At 51.3% G+C, this 20779-nt stretch overlaps 7 protein-coding genes across 7 annotated transcripts; 2 read left to right on the top strand and 5 right to left on the bottom strand.

Moving 5' to 3' along the window:
* Window positions 1-173: 173 nt before the first annotated feature.
* On the bottom strand, window positions 174-1847 carry Asppvi_009073 (uncharacterized protein; the record flags this gene model as incomplete). Its single annotated transcript, XM_043304934.1, has 1 exon — window positions 174-1847. The coding sequence occupies one exon, from the start codon at window positions 1845-1847 to the stop codon at window positions 174-176; it is 1674 nt and encodes a 557-aa protein (XP_043160869.1).
* A 2878-nt stretch (window positions 1848-4725) lies between these two features.
* Asppvi_009072 (uncharacterized protein) lies at window positions 4726-5451 on the bottom strand (the record flags this gene model as incomplete). The annotated part of the gene is made up of 1 exon (XM_043304933.1): window positions 4726-5451. The coding sequence occupies one exon, from the start codon at window positions 5449-5451 to the stop codon at window positions 4726-4728; it is 726 nt and encodes a 241-aa protein (XP_043160868.1).
* Window positions 5452-6526: 1075 nt separating this feature from the next.
* On the top strand, window positions 6527-10556 carry Asppvi_009071 (ABC transporter ATP-binding protein; the record flags this gene model as incomplete). The annotated part of the gene is made up of 5 exons (XM_043304932.1): window positions 6527-6798; window positions 6848-7504; window positions 7552-8744; window positions 8793-8968; window positions 9030-10556. 5 exons carry the CDS (start codon window positions 6527-6529, stop codon window positions 10554-10556), a joined length of 3825 nt encoding a protein of 1274 aa, XP_043160867.1.
* Window positions 10557-10681: 125 nt separating this feature from the next.
* On the bottom strand, window positions 10682-12253 carry Asppvi_009070 (cytochrome P450; the record flags this gene model as incomplete). Its single annotated transcript, XM_043304931.1, has 2 exons — window positions 10682-11106; window positions 11152-12253. 2 exons carry the CDS (start codon window positions 12251-12253, stop codon window positions 10682-10684), a joined length of 1527 nt encoding a protein of 508 aa, XP_043160866.1.
* A 674-nt stretch (window positions 12254-12927) lies between these two features.
* Window positions 12928-13647, bottom strand: Asppvi_009069 (uncharacterized protein; the record flags this gene model as incomplete). The annotated part of the gene is made up of 1 exon (XM_043304930.1): window positions 12928-13647. The coding sequence occupies one exon, from the start codon at window positions 13645-13647 to the stop codon at window positions 12928-12930; it is 720 nt and encodes a 239-aa protein (XP_043160865.1).
* A 429-nt stretch (window positions 13648-14076) lies between these two features.
* On the top strand, window positions 14077-15936 carry Asppvi_009068 (Zn(II)2Cys6 transcription factor; the record flags this gene model as incomplete). Its single annotated transcript, XM_043304929.1, has 2 exons — window positions 14077-14901; window positions 14947-15936. 2 exons carry the CDS (start codon window positions 14077-14079, stop codon window positions 15934-15936), a joined length of 1815 nt encoding a protein of 604 aa, XP_043160864.1.
* Window positions 15937-18126: 2190 nt separating this feature from the next.
* On the bottom strand, window positions 18127-18497 carry Asppvi_009067 (uncharacterized protein; the record flags this gene model as incomplete). Its single annotated transcript, XM_043304928.1, has 2 exons — window positions 18127-18297; window positions 18357-18497. The coding sequence occupies 2 exons, from the start codon at window positions 18495-18497 to the stop codon at window positions 18127-18129; spliced, it is 312 nt and encodes a 103-aa protein (XP_043160863.1).
* Between the last annotated feature and the right edge of the window lie 2282 nt (window positions 18498-20779).

Here is a 20779-nt window from a genome sequence, read left to right as displayed (position 1 = left end):
ACGGCTGTCATAATGAGCCAGAGGTGGGATCGAAAATCCGAGTTCCAGTGGTAGGATAGCCTGATTTGTACATAGGAACCTGTCAGACGACTATCAAGCACTTCGTGTCTTTCTCATCGCCATTGCACCCCTAAAGTCTCTGCGAAAACTCCTCGGCTCATCCAAAACCCAGCTTAAGGCCTCCCAGCAATACTCTGTATATGCTCCAAATCCTCCACATACATACTTCTCTCCGCACAATTCTCACATCCATCATCCACCTGACAACCCTCCTCAGCAGCCAACTCCACTGCCTGTGCTGCATACCGCATAGCTTCTTGTACGAGTGTCTCACTCGAACCGGCTTCATCCCCAGACCCAAGCTCAGCCACCTCATCAGACTCGTCATCATACCGCGACTCATCACACAAAGGAAGTAGCAGTCTTGCCGCCCCATGCAAAGCTCTCGCCTTGACCAAACTCGGTATATCCGTCGCAGCCACACATCTCTGCGCTGCCTCACGGACCGACCGAAGCCCGAGCTTGAGACAGTTCGTGGTCTCGACCTCATGCCAGAGCTCACATGCAAAGAAGCCAACCATGCGCAGGCGATCGACAGCCTCTTCCTCCTCGTTGTCGGGCGTCAATCTCGCAGCATCCTTCATCGCTTCGATCGCGCTCTTCGCCTCGCTAGTTCGCTCGTTTGACTCGTACCGGGTCCAGTACATCATGGCGAGTTGATTATAAAGGCGCGCTAATTCCGATGGATCCCTCCCGTCGCCGAACTGCGCAATTTGGTGCCGTTGCGCTACAATCTCGGCATTCGTCGGCCGGCCGCGAATATCGTACCCTGTCCTATCATTCCTGGAGAGCCAGTGGAAACAGGTTTGCGAGAATTCCTCCCGTTGTGCACGGGCCGGGTGGTCCTTGGGAGTCAGATGTAGACATCCTCGGAGATGACCAGAGACTTCAGCCCCGTGGTCCTGCGAATTCGTCTTCTTCACTAGAGAAAAGAACAGCTGCGCCAGGTTGAAATGGAGGCGCGCTCTATCGGGTGCCGTGACCAGGACCGCGTATAGCCGCTCTGCTATTTCGATTGCATGCTCAAGATCCTCCTCCTCCTCGTTTAAGAGGTATCTGTTTCGGTAGAGCGAGGTGAGTAACTCCATAGCGTCCGTCCATATTCTGAATGCTGGGCTTGACCGGTCGCTATCGCTAGCCTCCACGGCGTCCTGTGCCCAGGCTATTGCGGAGTCGATAGCAGCTTCGTTCTTTGTGAGTGTGTATTTCTCATCGTACAGCACTGCGCCAAGAACCTGGCATTCAGCAATATTCTTCTCGTCGCCCAGAGACCGATACGTCTTCAGTGCACTCTTCAGCGCCACAAGGGACGCGTCGAAATCGGCGTCTAGGTGATTCACCATGTATCGCAGTTTCAGACATTGCGAGTACGCCCGGAGCGCCTTTCCGCGTGTGCTGCCCGAGAGATTTTGCTCTCGGTCCTGATCTTCGCGGACGCTCTCTGCCAATGCATCGATCGCGACGTTGAGATCTGCCGCCTCCCCATATCGAGAATATCGCGAAGCATATTTGTCTCCAAATTGAAACAGGTATTTTCGGCGCAGGGCATCGTCGGTGGGGTATATCTCTAGCAGCCGGGTTGCGCAGTAAATAGCGTGGTCGAGGTAGATCTTTTCGCCTGATTTCTGGAATTTCCTGCGGTAAATTTGACCCAGTGTGTAGAGTTTGCTATGCTCGTCTAGGAGGGTCTGTTGCTCTGCAGTTGTAAGGGAGGTTGGGGGGAGGAGGGCGCCGTCGGGGGAGGTGATGAGGGAGCGGGGGATTGTGGTTGGAGTGGGGTTTGTCATATTGGAAGTTGTGGGTTCGAGGATTTACGAGGTCGACAAAATTACGGCGACGTTAAGTACTTGTACATAGGATAGAACTGCCAGTTGGTCTTTTTAGCTAGCCAATGAGTTGATGTCTCCTTCGACCTCCGGAATATTTGCAACAAAGCGGAGGAATTCAGCAGGCAAAACGAAGAAGAAACAATTCGACTTGGGGCCTTGAAGACGCTTGATCGGGAAAGAATCGGATCCAGGAATCTGGTTCCAAAAGATCGTCTAGATTGTTTGTCCAAAGCAATGGCTTAGGAGCATCTTGGCCCACCGGAATTGTCCACTCGGTCGGAAAGTGTGGGATGGAGGAGATTTGGCCCCTGTAGCCCCTCTTTTCGAAGAGCTCGTGAATAAGCTTTCCACACCACGCTGGTTGGTGCATGATTCTATCCGCCATCGCAGGATGTCTATTATTATGTCTGGACAAAGGAGTCAAGTCTCGTTAACAGACTGGTATTATTAGGATTTAGCGTATCATGGGATTAGGGTCTGAAAGAGCGTCTCAATCTTCCCGGCATGGAAGACTGTTGCATATGGTAGAGTGGATGTATGTACCATGAATGACGGCTGCTTGGACGCGGCTGCTAGGCTGGCAAAGTGACGGCTTTCAGTGGATGAGATACACTGTAATGAGGATTTGGCGACGAGTCGAGGCAACTGCGAGTCTTCTGCGAATATCTCGTTCTTCCCTGAGGCAGGGCTGACACCTCAGGCAGCACACAGCATGGGATCACGTGGACGTCAGGCACCAGCCAACCATTGAGACTTGCATTTGCCCTAAAGCCTTTAGATCTAACGGGAGATAATCAAAGTGGACTACGGTGGATAACCATGGAGAACCTTGAGTGAGCATCGTATTAACTGAGTCTGTCCTTGATAAGGGCCTTGGTGTCGTAACACTTATCTAAGCCTAGCTAGCTAAGATATTCTTCTTTAAGTTTAATAGAGAGCCCTAGAAAATTGATAGGTTATACTGCCGCTATAAGTCTATTCTCTACTATAAATTTAATACCCCTAGTATTATCTATTAGATAGAGCTAAATTATTCCTGCCCTTGCTTTTAGCTATAGTAGGGCTGTGACCTAGGTGCTATAGATAAGTATAATAGATACTTTATATATAGCTATTACTAAAAGCACATTGCATTCAGCATAGCTAGTATCTATAAGATAATCTAATTAGGCCTTAGTAGCATGATGGGCTTCTGCACTATTAGCAGTTTTCTAGCCTCTATTAAGGAGCTTATAGAGACACAGCAGATCAACTTTCTATTTAGCTAGTCAGATTATTATATTAATCAGTGGCCACCATTGCAATAGTGTTATTGCCTGTCACAGAAGCACCCATATCTACCTGAAATACAACAGATGCCTAAATGGCGACAGCTTGGATGCGGCCGTATATGATGATGATGGCTGTCAAAGAGGGAGGCAACTAAGGAACAAGCAGTTTCCTACAGGGGTAGAGCGAAGGATGTCTAGCATGAGTGGCAGAGTGTAGCATGTCTAGCATGAGTGGTAGAGGATAAGAATAAAAATAGGGGAGGAAAGTTTTGCAGCATGCACAGGCGCAAAGAAATGGATAGTGGGGTACTAGAGATATTTAGTTAGGAAGAGCCTATAACACAAACAGAGAACCTAGCAGTTAGAAGATGGCTGTGTGGTTTGAAACCATTAGACTTATAGACAGGATCAGCCTACTCCGTAGTGCAGTGCTAGAACTGAGTCTGGCAGGTAGCACCCATACCCCTCACCTGCTTGAACTCTAGGCAATGCCAGGAGGAATGTAGGCCTTTAATAATATAGAACAGTATCCAGTCCCTGCTGTGCACCCCTAACACTAGATGATGACAGAGAGGGGCTGGACAAAGAATTCTCTGAACTAACCTAGAATGAGAGAGAAGTAGGGTTGCAGCAGAGTATCCAAAGGACCTGCTCTATAAGTAGCTATTTCCCCCAGACTAGGATTACTATCTTATTCTACAGTTTCCAGTTACTTATAATTTTGTATTTCTTTAGCATGAATATCACTGCCACCTAATTTGTGTGATCCAGAGAGTTGGGACAGAATCTTCAGAGACAGGCACTAAGCAACTTCGGGACTGGTTTAAATGATGATGGGCCAGGCTGTGGTTCCAAGGTATGATATTCTACTACTGCATGTCCTTTCCGTCGTCACCCAGACTTACTCTGTAGGATGGCCTTTCTGCGCACAGCCTGACTAATAGTGGTCTGTGGAAAGCTGGCCGGCTGTGATTCCATAAGCCCTAATCGGATAGGGACCAGTACTTGGTAAAATTTGTTCAGCCTCTGCATGTCAATATGTGAGTGATATAAACTAATGTATGATTGGTCATTTAGAATGTTGGCACACCTACCAGGTCCCTGGACTTCACGTTTATTAGTGCTGACTATATCAGCCAGGGACCACCAAATATCAATTTGATCTGTCTGCTGTACTTCGTTATAAGTGAAAGAAAAAGGGTGGTACTTGGAAAGCTAATGTTCAAGCTGGAATTCTCTTCTTCCTACACAGTCCTGAAAGGAGGTAGAGTGATAGTATCTAAGACGTAGGTAGAGGCGTAGCGTTCTCTTGAAGCTCAATTGACTGAAGGGACTGTATGTGGAGATACTGTATACACTTGTGCACACGCACACTTATCAATATCACCAGCGAGACCTGAGAACTGTATAGGGCAGGCGCCAAGCAGCACCGCGCCTCATCCCACAACATCTCCACAAGGATTTAAGACACAATACTCTCTTTTAGAGCACGGCTCTTCGACCATTCTGACGCCCCTAAGTTTGGCAACCCGACATCATGTTGCGAACCAAACTCTTCGGATTCTCTAGTTATCAGATCCATCCCATGGACAAGAGACCTCATGGAAGCGGACATCAACAGTATCCTCGTTATTCCGATTCACGAGGTAGTCGTTCTCAATCGTCAAGCCTCTATAATTTGGAAGCCCGTTAGGAGGCTCCACCTTAGCAATTCCCAATGTAACGGGGTACCCAGATCCCATCATGTGTGACTCCTCAGATGCGTGGTCGTCATCGCGGCGACCCTTGAAGCGGAGGTAATAGTAGTAACTGTAAAATCCAGGATACGTGTTGCCGCCGAGGTTGGTTGCAATCCAGCTTCCGCCGTTGGTCACGGAGCTTCCTTTCGGATCCCACAGGTAGAATTCCCCGTCGTCCGGCACCGACAATTTTCCTCCAGCTTTGTAGGGAAAGCCTCTGGAATACCACACCTGGAAGATTCGCTTGGAGTTTCCGAATCTGTAGTAGCTGTATGCACCGCCGTCCGAGCCCAGACGGTCACCATGTCGGTTCTCGATGTAGTAACACCTGCCATATTGCAGGCCCAGTGAGCCTGACAGGGACCTATCTTCCTCGGTAGGCTGGGTCACGTCAGAGATCAGGTCATTGAGATTTGGCCAGTGTGTAACAGGGTTGACAGGCTCGCGGAGGTTGATTTGGTCAACCGGAGGGCGATACGGACTGGCATAGGCTTGGCCAGCCAAGTTCGAAGCCACGAGAGTATTTAACAAGAGGTAGATATATGCGTGCATTTTGATAATCAACAGATATGCCAACTAACAGTCTGTATTCAATTCAATTGATTGCAGGTGAGCGGAATGGAAACCCCAGGGTAAGAATTTGGACAATGGCCGGAGAGAACGGAGAGACTAAATAATGCTAACTATAATCTAGAGGTCATGCAGGCTGCTGAAAACGACAATGGCCATATTTCCAGCCATGGTACTTGTTCATGTTGTTGTACGGACAGTTATTAATAACTGTTGAGTCGACGACATCATGTCTTTTTCGATAGGGCTCGACACCTTCCGCCTTTAGTTTAACGCGATCTAGACTGCTGTTTGCGGATGATTTCTCGGTTGAATAATGCTAAACACCAATATGATATATTCCTGGCGTGTATGACATGCGTGGATAAATATGAACTGCAAAGAATATGCAATCATCGTTAATAACTCCTTTTGCTTCATAGACATTTCAGTTTCATCTGCCTCCACATTTAACGTGCTAATCGGATTGATCTGCAGTGAGCAAGTCATCGTAAACAGCGCCTGCTCTGTCTGGCCTTGTATACACAAGTATTGCCCGGTCCATGGTCGAGAATACGAAGCTGATGCAGCTCCTGGTTCGTTTGTATCTAGGCTGCCTGGGGAAGTCAGAGGACTACGGGGCTATTCTACTGTTATATTATCATTACCGAATCTAGTATGGCCTTTCTGCGCACGGCCTGACTGACTCTGGTCTCTGGAAGGGTTCCCGGAATCCCGGCTGGGATTGCATAAGCCCTAATCAGATAGGTCCAGTACTTGGTAAAGTTCCTTCAGCATCTGCATGTCAGGATGTGGCACACATACCGGGCCCCTAGGACTCCACGTTTATTAGCGCTGACTATATCACTCTGGAATGACCAATGGCCATGACACTGGGCAAACCTAAACTCGAAAGCTATGCACTTCTATTGGATGATTGATTAGAGCAAGCAGGCAGACGTCTTAGCATGTAATAGCCTGTAAGCACTCGGGGCCCGCGGCGTCCGATCCTAACGTGAGTGGAGAATATTAAAAACACGACTTAGGCAGCCACTCTATCTAGATTTCTGCACCCATCATGTCGGACATAGAGAAGAATCAAGAGCTGAAGCCAGATGGGGGCGAAGACGAGCCAAAACCCTCTGGCTTCAAGAGCTACATGCGCATATTCAAATATGCCGACAGAACTAGCTGGATTCTGTACTCGCTCGCCATTGCCGCCGCCATCGCAGCTGGTGCGGCCCTTCCGTTGATGGACCTGATCTTTGGCAAGTTCGTGACGACGTTTAACAACTTTGCTCTGGGCGTGGTTGGGCCGGATGATTATATGAGGGAGGTGTCGAAATATGCGTCAGTCAAATGCACATCCAAGCGTGGACAATGTGGTTAACATGACCAGCCTTTACTTGGTATATCTATTCATCGCCAAATCCGTACTTGTCTACATCCACACAGTGGCCGCATCGATCGCGGCCATTCGGACAACGAAAGCACTGCGACTGGACTTTCTTAAAAGTCTCTTCCGCCAGGACATGGCGTACTTTGATTCGAAAGGCGCCGGGTCGCCGTCAGTCAAAGTCACCACGAACGGCAATCTAGTCACCAGTGGCATTTCGGAGAAGCTGTCCGTCTTTGTGCAAAGCTGCGCGACGTTTGTAGCGGCTTTTGTGGTCGCCTTTGCGGTACAGTGGAAGCTCACGCTCATCACCATCTGCATCGTACCGACCATCGTCATCGTCACTGGAGTCTGCATGGGCATCGAAGTAAAGAATGAGGACAAGCTGATGGGCATCTATTCGCGCGCCAGCCTGGTCGCCGAAGAGGTCTTCTCCAGTATCTCAACGGTTCATGCGTTCTGGCTGCAACCGGTGATGGCGAAGCGCTACGAGGACTTCCTGGCCGAAATGGAGCGCGTAGGTATGAAGAAATCGCCGAATTATGGTGTGCTGTTCTCGGTCGAGTTCTTCTGCGTCTACGCGGGATACGGTCTTGCGTTCTGGCAGGGCATCCGGATGTTTGCTCGTGGCGAGGTCCACGCGCCGGGGGATATCGTAACGTGCGTTTGCCCCCTGGCTAAATGGCCTTTACTGATTCTTTTGGCAGCGTCATTTTCGCGGTAGTCGTTGCCGCCACAGCTCTGACCCAAATCGCGCCTCAAATCATAACCATCACCAAAGCCGCTGCTGCTGCGGACGAGCTCTTCCGCGTCGTCGACAAGAAATCTGCTATCGACTCCCTCTCAACCGCAGGGTTGACGCCTGAGAAATGTGCTGGCGAGATCGAGGTAAAAGCTCTCGAGTTCGCATACCCCTCTCGTCCGGATACACAAGTCCTCAACGGCCTGAACCTAAGCGTTCCTGCCGGTAAGACGACCGCCCTGGTTGGCGCCAGTGGTTCAGGGAAGAGCACCATCGTCGGGCTTCTCGAGCGCTGGTACGACCCAGCAGCCGGGACGATCCTACTCGACGGCAACGACATCCAGACACTCAACGTTGCCTGGCTACGCACGCAGATTCGCCTCGTGCAGCAGGAGCCGGTTCTTTTTAGCGGGACGATCTTCGACAATGTCGCTTTCGGCTTGGTAGGGACGCCGTACGCAGAGGCCCCGTACGAGGAGAAGCTTGCGCTTGTCAAAGAAGCTTGTCGAGACGCCTACGCGCATGAGTTCATTGAGAACTTGCCCAGGCAGTATGATACCCAGATTGGAGAGCGTGCGCGAATGTTGTCGGGAGGGCAGAAGCAACGGATTGCCATCGCTCGCAGTATCATTTCTCGGCCGTCGGTGCTGCTTCTGGATGAAGCGACGAGCGCTCTAGACCCCAAGGCCGAGAAGATTGTCCAGAGCGCACTGGATAATATCTCTGTCGGCCGGACGACCATCACCATTGCGCACAAATTGTCTACGGTGCAAAAGGCGGATAACATCGCTGTCATGTCTGCGGGTCAAATCATCGAGCAGGGGACGCACCAGGAGCTTATTGCCAGAGACGGTGCTTATGCGAGGCTAGTCCGGGCACAGGATCTGGAGAAGGCAGGGGGCAAGGCTCAAGAGCATGCTGACTCGGAAGAGGAGGAAATTACTGAGGAGAACGATGATGCAAAGTCTGCCGCGAAGCTGTCGCTGCATCACACAAGGAGTGTGGGTGCTGAATCTCTCTCTCCGGAGGAGAAGGCGAAAGCAGTAGCCAAGGAGACTATGGGATACAGTCTCATTCGGTCTCTGTGGCTTTTGATAAGGGAGCAGCGGCAGCTGTGGGGACTGTACGCGATTGTAGCGGTTATGTGTATTCTTGCAGGTCAGTCTTGCCCAAAAGCTCTCCTGTATCCTCTCTAACTMGTTACAGGTGGTACTTTCCCAGCACAAGCCGTCCTTCTCGCGCGGACATTCCAAGTCTTTCAGCTGCGCGGTAGTGAGGCTGTTCGTCGGGGAGATTTCTGGGCGCTGATGTTCTTCGTTGTCGCCCTTGCCAACTTCTTCCTCTACTTCACCATGGGATGGACAGTCAACATCATCATTCAGGTGAGTATCTCTTGCCGATCTTTTCCGCGTGTCGTTCAATCCTGATCATGATATGGCACAGAAAGTCAGCCGAAGGTACCGACGCGAACTCTTCAGAAACACCATGAAGCAAGAGATCTCGTTCTTCGACTTGGAACACAACGCTACCGGGGCGATCTCGTCTCGGCTGTTGACCCACGCGTCGAACCTGAACGAGCTTTTGGGGATCAACTTCGGTCTGATTCTCATCAACATTGTCACGGTCATCTCCGTCTCTGTCTTGGGCATCGCGTATGGCTGGAAGCTCGGCCTCGTCTGCGTCTTTGGCGCTCTCCCTCCGTTGCTGCTTAGTGGCTATTTCCGCATCCGCCTGGAGTACAAGCTGGAAGACGATACCTCGGCGCGCTTCGCCAGCAGTGCCGCGATTGCGGCAGAATCAATCTCGGCCATTCGCACGGTGGCATCTCTTACGCTCGAGAACAAGATGCTTCAGATCTACGGGGAAAGGTTAACCATTGTCGCAGAACAATCTGTTAAAGCACTGACCTTTACAATGTTCTGGTACGCCCTGACGCAATCCATCAACTTCTTGGCCATGGCCCTAGGCTTCTGGTACGGAGGGAAGCTCATCTCGACGGGCGAATACACCAACGAGCAGTTCTTCGTGGTCTTCACTGCGGTCGTGGTCGGAGGCGAGAACGCAGCTGCTATCTTCCAGTACACGACTAGCATCACCAAAGCGACAGGATCAGCGAACTACATCTTCTGGCTGCGCCAGCGCGTTCCTGTTATCGACAATGACTTTTCTGATGAGCCTCCTTCGGGAGGATTCTCACAAGACCCTGGACCCGTTACTGTCGATTGCCACGCTCTCGACTTTGCCTACCCTTCTCGCCCACGCTCCAACGTCATCTCCGGAATCGACGTTACCATCCCACCGGGCAAATTCGTCGCCTTTGTCGGTCCATCCGGCTGCGGCAAGTCCACGATGATCAATCTGCTCTCCCGCTTTTACGACCCAACATCCGGCTACATCGCCGTGAACGATCAGCCAATCCACGACATCAGCCCACAGGATCACCGCCGCCGCCTGGCTCTCGTTCAGCAAGAGCCAGTCCTGTACCAAGGCACCATCCGCGAGAACGTCGCCATGGGTCTGATCGAATCGAAGGAAGCGACCGAAGCACAAATCGAACAAGCCTGCAAAGACGCCAACATCTTTGATTTCGTAGTCTCGTTGCCGGAAGGCTTAAGCAGCGAGGTTGGCGTCCGCGGTGCGAAGCTGTCAGGTGGGCAGCGCCAGCGTGTCGCTATTGCTCGCGCGCTGATCCGCGATCCGAAGATCCTGCTCCTGGATGAAGCGACCAGTGCGCTGGACACGGAGAGCGAGAGGGTTGTGCAGGCGGCGCTGAGCGAGGCTGCTAAAGATGGGAAGAGGAGTACCATTGCGGTTGCGCATCGGCTTAGTACGATCAAGGACGCGGACTGTATCTTTGTCTTTCAGGCGGGGAGGATTGTGGAGGCGGGCAGTCATGCTGAGTTGCTGGAGAAAAGAGGCAGTTATTACGAGATGTGCAAGGGCCAGGCCTTGGATAAGGCTCTAGGTTGATGCAAATTATGTACATTATGCTTCTCTACTCTTATAGATAAACGAATTGCACTCCGCACTCGATATTTCACTAAGAGGGGTTTGTACTACCGTATGAGCATACACGAGTATCTATGTCCTTGACCTTAACCAGGAATAAGGCACACCCTTGTCCCATTCCGGGAACACAACGACAAAGCCAGCGATTCCTCCCACGGACCCGGATCCCGACTCTCCAGGACACGGAACTCCTGCACCATCCGGACAAGAACGTAGCTAACTTCAGTCAACGCATATCGCTGCCCGATGCAGATGCGCGGACCGCCATTAAAAGGCAGATACCCCCATCGCGGTTGCAGCTTTCCGTCCTCCCAACGCTCAGGACGGAATTCCTCTGCGTCTGGCCCGTAGAAGTCAGGCCGCCGATGCATTGCGTAAACGTTGTAGGACACGATGGTCCCTTTGGGCACGAAGACCGGGGAGAGACCATCACTGCCTCCTCCGAGTGGTAGGACGGTGTCCCGTACCGCTTGGCGTTCATTGCGCGGGACAACGGGGTGTAAACGTAGCGCTGGAAAGTTAGCAAGGGAATAAGGTACAAGAAAGATTCACTTACATTCATTTATACAGCACTGGACATATCTCAGGCCGCGGAGCTCCTCATAGGTTGGTGCCCGACCCTGCAAACCAGCCACTTCTCTACGCAACTTATCCCAAATCGCCGGGTCCTTAGCCAGCATGAAGAACAGATTACCAAGTAGACTAGCAGTTGTATCACGACCAGCCAACAACACATTCATCAGCTCGTCCAGAACGCGACGCCTATCAGATGTCCGCCACGCCAATTCATGCGAGAAAATACGCTTCTGGCGCTTTGTCTCTGCTTGTTCTTCTCCTGCTTTATAGTCCCTCCTGACCTCGACTGCCTGGAAGGCCTCGTCAACGAACCGCTGGACGAACTCCCTGCAGACGCGATTACATTCGTCGGCATTTCGATCGCGGTAGAATACGGCCAGTGGCCCAAGCGTGCCTCGCGTGATGATAGCCTTCTGGGCATAATGAAATGCCTGCGCGAACCCAAGCTCAGACTGAGACTTCTTCAAAGCGCCGACTGACTGTCCGAACAGGAACTCCGTCGCGGAATCGATCGTGTACCGGAAAAACAGCTCCTGCAGGTCGACGACTGTCTTCCCATCCCGAGGGAGCAACGCGAACAGATCCTGAATCAGACTCTCCAACGACGTCAAGTCGGCTACTTGGTCGCGGGTAAAGCTGGGCCGGATCAGGGCGCGCGATGCAGCCCAGTGCTCGCCGTCGGTGTCGAAGATGCCCTCGCCTAGTAGTGGTTTGAAGGCTCCAAGCCGGTGGCTGATGCCGTAATCGTTGAATTTCAGCGATAGGATCGTCTTGATATTTTCAGGCTCTATGGTTAGGATGGCGTGTCTCTGCAACTCAGTCAGTGTAAAGGTGTTGCCGTAGATGCGGAAGAGCTCGGCACCCCTTTCGAGGATTTTGTGCTGTCTCAGCGCGCGGATGGTCCCAGGGAGCGTGTCGAGGCCTAAGAAAGGATCTTTATTGAACGATCTTGCTACTGCCTGGCAACCGTGCTTGCGTGCGTACTGGCGCTGGACGAGGAAACGCCTGATGGACACGCATGCGACAGTGACCAGCACAGCGACTAATACCAAGACAAGCTTTGGATGAAGATTTAAATACATTTCCAACGTTATTGTATAGACAGCAACCAAAGGAAAGAGTGAGATGCAATGAGACGAAGCTTCATCAGACAGAGAGTGTCAGCGATGGATGCCTGGTTAGTTATATGAGATGATAATATAATGACTAAGCGTGGTTGGACCCCGCGCAGCAACCCTGTATGTTGCAACCGATGTGCCCAGTCCCATTAGAACATGGTCATGTTGAAACAGTCCACCTTGAGAGTACCTGCATGTGACCGTGCGGTTCCTGTTGCAACAGGTCGGGGTTAGGGATAACACACTTCGTCGGTATACTGGTAAGGACTCCGGAATCAACATTCCTTGATTGCTTCCTCTAGAGTGGTATCTGAGTTACGATCTATCCGTTGTCCACTGTATCGCTTAGGATACGGATGACCACTTTATATCACGGTGAAAACAGACCCAACGATACGTATATCAATGGAGACGAGACGGCGCTTATGTCTCCGAGGACTTTCTGGCCAAAACCTCTGGCAGCCAAGGAGTGTCCATTAACCCTAATGAATAGGCGCCTGATACTAAATTGCCCGGCCGTGGGTACTTGCGGCAAATGTCCACGGTCATTGGAATCTTAATACATTGATCCATCCAGCCCAGTCCACTTCTAGCAGAGTCGGCTTTGATATATACACCACCCAGCCAATGCGTTAACCCTACAATTCCCACGTCGTCTTCACCTCCTCAATGTCCCTTATCACACCTCCCCAACCAAAAGCCGCCCATCTCTCCGGCATTTTTAATGCTTCCACAAAATGCCTCATCGCCAGCACAAACTGCGCCGCCCACTTTTCCGCACTCACTCCTCCGGTCCCCGTCGCCAGTGGGGTAATCAAAACCGACTCAATCCGCTCTTCTATCTTGCAGCCTCGGTTCCACCCCTCAACCTGACACAACAAACTCCACACACACTCATACACAACCTCCCGGTCCCAGTTGACCCGATCCGGGAACCGCATCGACGGACAAATCGCCACCCAGCGACAGCCCCACTCATTTTCCCCGATCAGTTCATCCGGAAAGGGGACAAGTGTACACGTCCCTGGAGGCGCGAAACCCCTCCACTGCTCGTAGAGGACTGTCTGCGCTGCCTGGGTGAGAGCGTCGTATGGGTGCTTTGGGGGGCGGCAGAAGGCGCGGGATATGGCGTCGTCGAAGGCGCCGTCGAGTCGGCCATAGGAGTTTGCTGGTGAGACAATGAGGTCGAACTTTGTGCTGGGAGGGACTTGACGGAGGGAGGTGTTGAGGATGTCGACGGTGGGTTTTGGGGTGGTGCTGGTTTCGGGCCAGCGTTGTGCTAGAGCATGTTGGAAGGCGCCAATGAAGCGATCTTCCATGCAGAGGATATTGATATGGGGGATGTTTGTGAGGACCATTTTGTGTTGTTCTTGTTCGATGTCTTGTTTGGATGTTGATTTGATAACTTGATGTGGGATATTGAGCAGATATATTCCACAAGGAATGTGGCTTAGACTGCTGCCTGTCAGCTTTCAACTTCTAATAGTGTGACTGTGGGGCTGTGTATCTAACCTTCCGATATATCAATTTGAGTCTAATCTTCCTTCCTGCCAAGTGGATGCTTGGCCTAAGATCTTCTGAACAGATTCCCAAAGGAGAGAATAGTAATCATCTGTTAATGAGATGGAGTGATTGTGGCCTCTCCTCTGATTGGCCAGGAGGTGCAATAAGCTTAAGTCTCGGAGTTGTGAATGACCGACGCCGAGAGCCAAGAAGTGGCACAACTTTGACCGACCTTCTCGCTACATGTAACTAATATTATGCATCTCTGGTGAACAGACGATACAATGGATCATATCCGTCGGTACAATGTCGAGCGATCTTGTCTCCGGTGCCACCAGCGCAAAGTTCGCTGCGACAAGGGTTCCCCCTGTGCCGCCTGTGTCCGGATGAAAGTTCCCTGCCAGTATCCAGGCCCTAATCGAGTGCAACGGCGTCCGCCAAAAGCTACTTCTGCAGATGTAGTCAGCCGTATAGATCAGTTGGAGAGAGCTGTAACTGAAATGACCCGGCGTTCTTCCAGTGTCAGTTCAATACCCGGCGATGATACGAATGTGACACGAAGCACTGCCCCTGAGCGTCAGCTTCGACAGGGCCTTCTGGCGCGAGACGGTCGGTATATCGACGAGCATCTCCTATCTGGGTTCCTTGAAAAAGACAAAGATCTACAAACTGCTATTGGCACGCCCCGGTCTGCTGGAAAGGGCCCTGGACGACAGTCACCTCTGAGGGTCGAGGGGCTCATTACCAACTCACTGCGAGAGCACATAGATTTCCAAGCCCTGCGGCCCAGTCGATGGCAGGCCTGTCAGCTCTGGCAGATTTTTCTTGGTCGCGTCGATCCAGTGGTAAAGGTTCTTCATATCCCGTCGACGCAGCCACGGGTCTTTGCGGCCATCAACCAGCCTCAGAATGTGTCTGCGGATACCCAGGCGCTTCTGTTCGCCATTTGCTTTGCAGCAACGACCGCTTTACTCTCCGATGACCCCATCCGGGAGGAAGTCCGCTCGGATATACGCCGGTTTCAGCAGGGGTTCGAGCTTGCCCTATATCGTTCCTCGTTCCTGGACTCACCGACTCTGACATCGCTGCAAGCAATGGCCATCTACCAGGTATGCACATTAATCTTGTTCTAAAAGCCTATAACTTATGAGTAGACGAGTCTCCGATTCCACAATAGCGGCCGGTCCAACTGGACGCTCCATGGCCTCACCACCCGTGCCGCCCAATCCATCGGTCTCCATCGCGACGGACGGCACTTCAACCTCTCGCCGCTGGAATGCGAACTCCGCCGCCGGCTTTGGTGGCACATCGTGACGTGCGACCAACGCGCCGCGGAGGATCACGGTCTCTCCATTATCGCATACAACGAAACCAGCGACACGAATCTGCCCTCCAACCTCGATGACCAGGATCTCTCCGCAACGGCAACCGTGCCACCGGCGCCTCAACCGCGCTGGACGGAGATGACCTTTCCGCTGATCACGATCCAAATCAACCGCCATTTGCATGAGATCTCACGAAAGACGTCGCAGGGTGTTTCGCCAGATCCTCTAGTAAGGGAACTCAAGGACTACATTCAGCGTCATTACCTGCAACACGGGGACGCCAACATTCCCATCCACCAGCATGGCCTGCTACTCGCAGACGTCCTCCTCATGAAAGTCGCAGTCTACACGAGGCAGAAAGCGCTACATGTCCAGAACCAGGGCCAGTGCCCGTGCCCACAGCATGAAAGTTTGACTGCGCAAGAGACGCTGGCGATGGCTTGCCATGGCTTGGAGTGCACACTGGAATTGCAGACGAACGAGCTGCTCCGTGGCTTTCGCTGGCTTACCACCTCATACACACAGTATCACCTTCTGTGTTATGTCCTGTGGCATCTGTGCGTGTATCCGGCGAGCATGCATGTTGAGCGGGCCTGGCGCAACATCGAAGCGACCTTTGAGGCGGTGGAAAGGGACCCGGCGTGGCCAGACCCGGGGCCCAAATGGGCGGTTATGTCGCATCTAAGGGCTAAGGCGATGAGAGCGAGGGATGGATTGATGAATAGGCAGGTCGATGTCCAGGAAAACGGACCAGAGAATGACTTGGACTGGGCGAATTGGAATCTGGAGTTGTTCGGGTTCGGGGAGTGGACTGTTTGATCATTGAGACATCTACGCGTCCAAAGATATATGACAGATACAAAGAATCTAGATGAGCTAAAATTCGGCTTCACCACCCGCCCCGTCTGGACCACCCTCGCCGCCATCACAAACCACGTCCCAACCAGCAACATCACCCCTGAGAAGACCTTCATCCCCGTATACGAGCCGCCATCACGCTGCAGAATGCCACCCGCAATGGGAATCGTGAGCAGCCCACCAACAGACGCGAACAGAAACATCAATCCCGTCCGATACCCGATCTCCTCCAGCGGGGAAACACCCACCACCAGCGCCAGCGCTAGACTGACATATGCCCCTAACGCGCGAACCTAAACACAACTGCAAAGCCAATGATTGCCACATGCCCCGCTGCCGGAATCCACAGCCCCAGCACCACCACCCCAGCCACGAAAGGAGTCACGAAATGTGGATCAGAGTGGAGTCAGGCACCTGTAGAATCATAAGCACACCTATCGCATGAGATTACAGGTGATTTTAATATGCACAGCAGTACAATCCCGCCGCCTCAAGCAGCTCTTGTCACTTTGATCTCTCAATGTTAAGGAAGGTGTGAAGATTGGTTTTGCGCTGAGGTTCGTTAGCGACATATATATTGTTACTCAAAATCTCTTGAAGTCTGTACTCAATCAAATAGGCTCTTTCACGCTGATAGCTAAACAATCCGTGAGTTCAGGAAAGCTTCTTTCATGGGTCAGAGTATCCCATACCCAGTCGAATATGGCATACGAACTAATAAAAAACCGTATTTGACTGGGGCTTAGAACGGCTTCAAATAAGGATCAGGTATAGCCCCCCCCGTCCATCTTTGGCTTCGAGTTTACCGTTGATACAGCGAATAATGTTGAACTCTTCTAGCTCTATAGTCCGTACGCCATCAGACCACATTGCACCGCCTTTCCTACTCCGTCTTAGACAGAAAACCCACTGTGGCTGCTCGATTTCGTACAATTCCTGTTCCACCTGTACAAGGCCTAGAGACAGCGACGGCTCCTGCCACTCGTTAACAAATGACTTCATTATACTTGCCCGCGGTGACGAAATCGAACGTGTAGTAGACCGCGAAGCAACGACACCAAATGATCCAAATCAAAAGACTCATCCTTTTCCACGTCCCAAGTCATTCCTTCGCCGACGTTTCCACTTGCATCGCTAAAAGTACATATGTTGCTGACAACGCCGCTAACGTCTGGAACACGGTGCAGGGAAGTGATAAGAGACATCTTTTTTGAGGCAAGTTTGATGCCTTCTGTGGACTCTATTGTGTCAAAGGCTACGGTGCTATTAAATCGGGAGAGCTGGAATGATAGTGCGAAGCGGGGTATTGTGGCCCAACAAAAAATTGGGCTCCAAACATACTATGTACTATTTTAACTGGGACCTACCTTTCTATATGCAGCATAGCCGAGGGCAAAAAGTGACGGCGGGTTATAGCTGTTGCGGGACTTGCTTCCACTTAGAATGAAACGTCTGTACGGAGAGGGCCCCTGAACTGCAATATCCGATCCCACTCCTATTGAGGGCAACCACGTAAGGTTTGGGAGGGTTGGGATAATCACTGATAAAATTGGCCACGCCATTTTCGACGTAGCCAATTTTATCAGTGATTGGTCTTCCATCCCACTTGTATTCGGAGATTGATCAGCCCCTGCAGGCAATCCCATTCCTCCACAGCGACATCTAGCCTTGATGTAACTAGTCCTCTGTAAGTTGGGTACCATCGAAGTTTCCTTCCTTCCAGAAGATTTCGGGACACTTCTTGACACACCGCTTTTAACCGCCACCGTTTGATGAGCTTGGCGCTGATTTTTTGTTTTATTTCCGTTCGGCTGGAGCTGGCAGCCGTGCACAAAGCTGATGTAGACCTCCGGTATGTCCATAATATGCAGACATGACCGGGTCTGTACGGTTCATATCGCTTGTATATCTCTTTCAAGACCTCAGAACTCGACCGATATAGCGAATTCAATTGGAGAACTTAAGAGAGCAACTATTCAAATTTCTATTACAATAACTGGCAAATATACCACCTCACCACCATGCCCATGTTGCACCAATGCCAGTCAAACCGTACTCTGTCGCAGATATCCAAGTCCTCTCTCCACAACGCTCACATGCATATCCAAAAGATTTGTTTTACCAGCAATAGCGCCTGCCCACCCATGCCGCTCAGTCGAGGATGAACAGCATCCGCTTTGTAAGCTGCTCAACATCCGTTATCAACGATTGGACACTGACGGAGCAGAAGTGAATGATGTTTTCTTCTTTGTCATCAACAATCACTTTTGTTTCCTTGACTGATGGAAATTGTTCTGCAAAGTCAGCCATCAGGGAAGTTGCCTACACATGCCAAGGTCAACGTTGGTTTTCCGGTCCATATTATAAGCCTGTATGCTTACCATCTTGATACCCTTCAACACCATACAATATCGCAGGAGGTCTTTGTGCGACTCCTTGATATTGCCGGCGATCTCGAAGAGCTTCAATAAGAGAGCTCCCAGCGTGCAAACGCTTGCAGCTAGCCCAACCGGGTCAGCCATGGTGTAAGAGTGTTGCAAGGGAATATTGAGAAAGGATAACTCGGATAGCAAACACTTTGGAAGACCAATTCCTAGCTTTTCATATATTTTGTTACAAGTCCATGGACTCCGAAGAGTGCCTTTTCAGCCTATTATGGAACCTTGAGGAGGGCAGTAAAGTTGTGGACATTGTGGCGAAGACTCTTGTGAATGCGGAAAACGCAGCCAAACATCCGATCACTTCCATGCTTACATCTCATGGCACCAAGGCTTCACTACTTAGCCATCTTTGCCTTGGCGACGACTGCGTTGCTCGCCAAACAAATGCTCCGCCCCTTCTGAAGAGAGATCATAATACTGTAGTACGATCCTTGGGACCGAATCGGAGATATGAGGAGTTGGGGCTTGGACCACGACGGCGCTTAATTCAGTGATGCAGTGCAGTCGGGAGGAACTCATAACCGCCTGCATATAACTCATAGATTTTTTGAAACAAAAGAAAGAAATACTCGACGAGTTGCCTAGTTGAATACTCTCATGGTCTACTACTGCATCTCTGGACTACTAGTACTAGCCGAGATCAACGTCAACAAAACAAGCCTTGCGAAAGCAGATGTAGCTACACAGCCCACTTGAACCCTTTGGGAGGCTGGGGCTGTCATCTGGACCCCAGGACATAGCACAAGGTGAGTTTCGTCCCTATTGATCGTTTAGTGCAGCTGGTGGGGTCTCGAGCGATTTGCAGTCTATGCGGCTCGCCTAAAGCGGTATGTTCTATCTGTATGGGAATCCGCTGGAGTTCTTTTTGGCAACCAGCCGAGCTCTTTATTTAGATGACTGTCCTAACTTGTAGTATCTGAATGCTCTAGCAGAAAAGGGCTCCTTGATAAGAACAAGAAGCAGTAGAAATAAGATCACCTATAGCTGAAGGCACCCACCCATCTCAGGGCCTACGCCAGGTGTACCTATAAACTGCCATGCAGATCGCTCGTCCGCACTTTATACGACGTCTATATCACACGACCTTACTCCAACCGCGTCTCGCTCCCCCTTAGTCAATGGCGGAGCGCCAAGGTCGTGGTGTTGCGGAAGCCAGCGAAGTTGGACTACTCAACTGCCGGATCTACTAAACAGGGATGTTTGACTCATCGAGGGTTTTCTTTTTCTTTTTTTCTCTGTTTTAGTTACACGAGGCGAAAATTGATTTCAAATCAATAGCGCTAACCTGGGCGCTCTGGCGGGGCTGTGGGCAGCGATCAGTTGTTGAATGCCGCTGGTAAATGCACAATCAATCAGGAAAATTATTCGGGCTCCTTCTTTATATAAAAGTACCGGTTGAATAGCGCCCGAGGCAAAGCCTCTCACGCCTAGCCAGCGGATCCTCCTGTGCCACGAGACTTGTTTGCATTCCTACCTTTTTCCCAAAGACCCTCACCATACCCTATCTTGATGTTTTTCATGTGCCTAAGCGTTCTACTTGGATCACTGAATCTGACAAAAGCCTTCTGCAAAAAGCCACAATGTCAACGAAATACCACCGTCTGTTGCCAGCCGCGCGAGCTAACCTGAAGAAGCGGGAAGGCCACAGGGCCACGGTTAGCCTACAGAGATGCCAGGGCATCGCCATCCATGAATCCATCAGCCCACCAACGGATGCAAACAGAAACAACAACCCGTCCGATACCTGATCTTGTCCAGTGGGGAAATACCCACCACCAGCGCCAGCGCAAGTCTGACATACGCGCCCGACATAAACCCAAACACAACCACAAACACAATGGTCGCTGCATTCCCCGCCGCCAGAATCCACAACCCCAGCACCACTACCCCAACGAAGAAACCCCACAGACAAAGATATTATACGCCCCGACCCGATCGGAGCACACCCCTGCCGACAGGCGCCCAAATAGAATTCCCGCATTAAGTATCGGAACGAGATACTGCACCAGCGCAGCACTCATCTCGTATCCAACACCTGCACAACAATATAATTGATGGGGATAAACACCGCAAACGTCAAACACATAAGCCCCTGCACAAGAAGCGCCATCTTCGCCTCTCCAAACGGTCTCACCAAACTCTCCCGACTCATCCGCTTACCGGTCCTCATCCAACGCGCGCGGACCGTCAAGTTCGCAACACAATAACGCGAGTATCACCGGCGCAACGACCCGCATCGTCCACGCGTACCCCACGCTCCCACCAACCGACTCACATAATCGGGAAGACCACACCCGCGAGACTTGACCCCGTCGAGACGATCCCGTACGCCGCGCCGGCGGCTGAAACAGCCGGGGATACAA

Source organism: Aspergillus pseudoviridinutans (assembly GCF_018340605.1).
Source record: "Aspergillus pseudoviridinutans IFM 55266 DNA, scaffold_6, whole genome shotgun sequence".
In the NCBI taxonomy this organism is placed as follows: domain Eukaryota; kingdom Fungi; phylum Ascomycota; class Eurotiomycetes; order Eurotiales; family Aspergillaceae; genus Aspergillus; species Aspergillus pseudoviridinutans.
This window is presented reverse-complemented; position numbering and strand designations above follow the sequence as displayed.